Source organism: Geospiza fortis, unplaced genomic scaffold, assembly GCF_000277835.1.
Source record: "Geospiza fortis unplaced genomic scaffold, GeoFor_1.0 scaffold62, whole genome shotgun sequence".
Lineage (NCBI taxonomy): Eukaryota > Metazoa > Chordata > Aves > Passeriformes > Thraupidae > Geospiza > Geospiza fortis.
In genome coordinates, this window is record NW_005054548.1 from 291,488 (window position 1) to 294,557 (window position 3,070).

Below are 3,070 nucleotides of genomic sequence, written 5' to 3' on the forward strand. Positions count from 1 at the left end.
TATTATAGGGTATTATATTACATTATCTATAATATAATATATTATATTAAATATATTTATATTTTCTATATAAATATATTAATATATTAAATATATAAATATATTTATATTATATTATTTTATTTTATTTTATTATTATAGGGTATTATTTTATTTTATTTTATTATAGGGTATTTTATAAATAAAATACCCTATATACCCTATTATATTTTATTTTATAAATAAAATACCCTATGATAAAATACAAACTACAACTCAACAACAACAACAACAATAAAAAAAGAAAAAAACCAACCCCAATGCACATTTATGTGGCATTTTCCCTTATTTAACAAGGAAGTGACTCTTCAGCTGTTAAAGTAACTCATAAGGCACCAAAAAATCAGTTTCAGATTTCAACAGCTGTGCAAGAGATCCCAAACATCACTTATTAATGAGAAATACCAGGGTCTCCTTAAATAAATCCATCATAGAATAAAATGCTTGAGAGCTCAGATAAGAGACAACGTGGAGAGAAGATTCTTCTGTGGGCAACCAAAAACTCATCATCCCAAAGTTCTGAATCTAGGCCAGGAACTGGGAATAGCCAAAGAGATCAAATTTTCTTCCAACAGGCTGTTTTCCACTGCAGTCATGGATTTCAGTGGCTTCTCAGTATCTGTCTGAGACCACACCAGTGATCCCCCACTAATGACAACACAAATCATCTTTCTCCAGCTGTTGGATGGATGGAAATGTGGCTTTGGGACATGGCTGAGTTCTGGATGGGACACCAAGCCATGCCTTGTTTGATTCTTGAATTTGCCCGCTGGCTACTGTCCCATCTCCTCTTTCTCCCTTCACTTCTTTAAAAAAAAAAAGTTGGAGAAAATATATTAAATTTCTTCAAGTGCCTCATCTATTTAGAGTGCCAAATCTTTGGGAAAAAGTCATTAACTACAGAGCTCATGGATCATGGTGCTGCCTTCTTGGCTGGAGGCCACACAACCTACATGAAGGCAAAAGAAATCAGAGGAAGCAAAGCCAAGGGCAAATTTCCATGCTGTGCCAGGCAGCAGCATCTTCCCCTTGGCAGCAGGGCTGATTATCCAGCTGCTGGGAAAAAACTGCCCTGGAAAGAGAAATGAGTTAGCAACACAGAGGGTATGAAGTGACAGCATCTTATTTGCTGAAAAGAAGATAGATTTGCATGTTAGTATCTAGCTCTGAGTACAAAATCAGGTTTTTTGACTGCATTCTCTCCACACTAATTGAGTTTTTTATACCATGTCCAATACATGAATTTGGCTGAGTGTGCCCCACGTTTTCTGTTCTGCACTGAGCTGCGATTCCCATAGGAGCCACTCATCCAGCTCTGCTCACAGTTGGAATATTTACCAGCCACTCATCCAGGCACCCCAAGTGCCACCAGTGCGAAGGGCAGGTGAGGCATTACTGCCAGAGGAACAATAATTCCTGTGTTTTCCAAGCCTGTTTATCTTTTCAAATGCAGCCCAAATGGCTCTGACATGATCCTGTTGAAAGCCATGGTGGCTCTAACATTTGCTTTTGTTTCAGAAAGGACTGGACCCATCTTTATCAGCCAAGGAAAACACCACTGCAGGTGGTGCGGATCAACAAACTGGCAGCCCTGGACTTTGGGATCAGAGGCAAAATCTCTGGGACTGCAAGCTCAAAGCCAAGCAGATATCACTGGTACCATGCTGGCCTAAAAATAATCAAGTGGACTGGAAACTTGATCTGTTCCTTCCAAGATTTTTTATGGCCTCTCATTATATCCAAAGGACTGAGAGCATGAATGATTTAACTGGAGAATGATGGGCAGTGGCTGCTAATGAACCCCAAGGAAGAAATTAGTTAAATTTCTTAATGATTCTCTCTCAATTCTCCCTCTTTGTAGGATATTGTGGGGTCCTCCCAGCTTTAAACATATATTTTAAGTCTAAATGTGGCCAGTTTCACCCAACTGATCATTGACAGGGGCATTCAGCAGTGCAGGAGGTCTGGGAGGTCACCACAGCACTGGGTAAGAGATAAGGATTCCTCTCAAGAAAAGTTTCCAGCTCTGCTGGAAAATCAAATTGCAAAGTGATAAGGAACATTATCAAATACCACCTAGAGGTTTGGACTATGGCTTCTCAGGAAGATCAGGCATCTCACAGGTACTTAAAAGGAGAGTTTTTGCCTCCTGGGAAGCTGGAAGAAGAGCACTTGCCAGCCCAGAACCCTTTGCACAACTCCCAGCAGCAGTGAAATCCTGATTTCTCCTCAGGTATGAGCAGCTGGTAAAAAAACCCTTATTATTACCCACTTCCAGGAGCTGCTTAATCTGGAAAATGCAGAAAACCCTTGTGAACCACTCCCACTTCATGCAATAGTTGGGATTGGAAGGGACCTCTGGAGATCACCCAGCTCAATCCCCCTGGAGCAGGTGACACAGGAATGTGTCCAGGTGGGTTTGGAATGTCTCCAGAGAGGGACACTCCATGGCTGCTCCAACCCTCAGCATAACCAAGTTCTTTCTCGTGTTGAGGTAGAACTTCTTGTGTTTTAGTTTGTGGCCTTTAGTCCTTGTCTTGTCACTGGGCACCACTGGAAAGAGTCTGGCACCATCCTAGAGGTATTTATATGGATTGGTGAGATCCTCTCTCACTCTTCTCCTCTCCAGATTAAACAAGCCCAGCTCCAGTTTCTCCTCTCCTCAGACTTCCAGCAATCCAGGCCTGAAGACACAAGGCATGGGAGATAGGGAAAAAATTACAACCAAGCTTCCTACCTGATGGGGACCATCCCTATCATGATGAGGGGGAAGATCATCTTCATGTAAGGCATGGGTGACATTCCAAAGCCACAGAGGATGAGGAGCTGCAGGACCTGCAGGCCTGTGAAGTAGTGGATCTTCCTCTGGGGAACTCTGCGGATGTAATGGGTCGGAGGATAAGCAGTCTGGGAAGAGAAGAACCATGTGTTAGACATGCAGGGATCTGGATTTGTGACAGCAGAATGGAGCTTTGGGACGCCAGGGTTTGAGGGAAGTCATCAATTTGTACAATGCATGAATCACCATCAG

The 3,070-nt window shown here is 42.1% G+C and overlaps 1 protein-coding gene across 1 annotated transcript in view; it reads right to left on the bottom strand.

Moving 5' to 3' along the window:
* Positions 1–3,070, bottom strand: part of SLC4A11 (solute carrier family 4 member 11) — an 89,575-nt gene that overhangs the window by 1,214 nt on the left and 85,291 nt on the right. Inside the window, exon 20 of the mRNA XM_005429448.3 lies at positions 2,777–2,946. Coding sequence (XP_005429505.1) covers positions 2,777–2,946 — 170 coding nt within the window. The remainder of the gene's footprint in view (positions 1–2,776; positions 2,947–3,070) is intronic.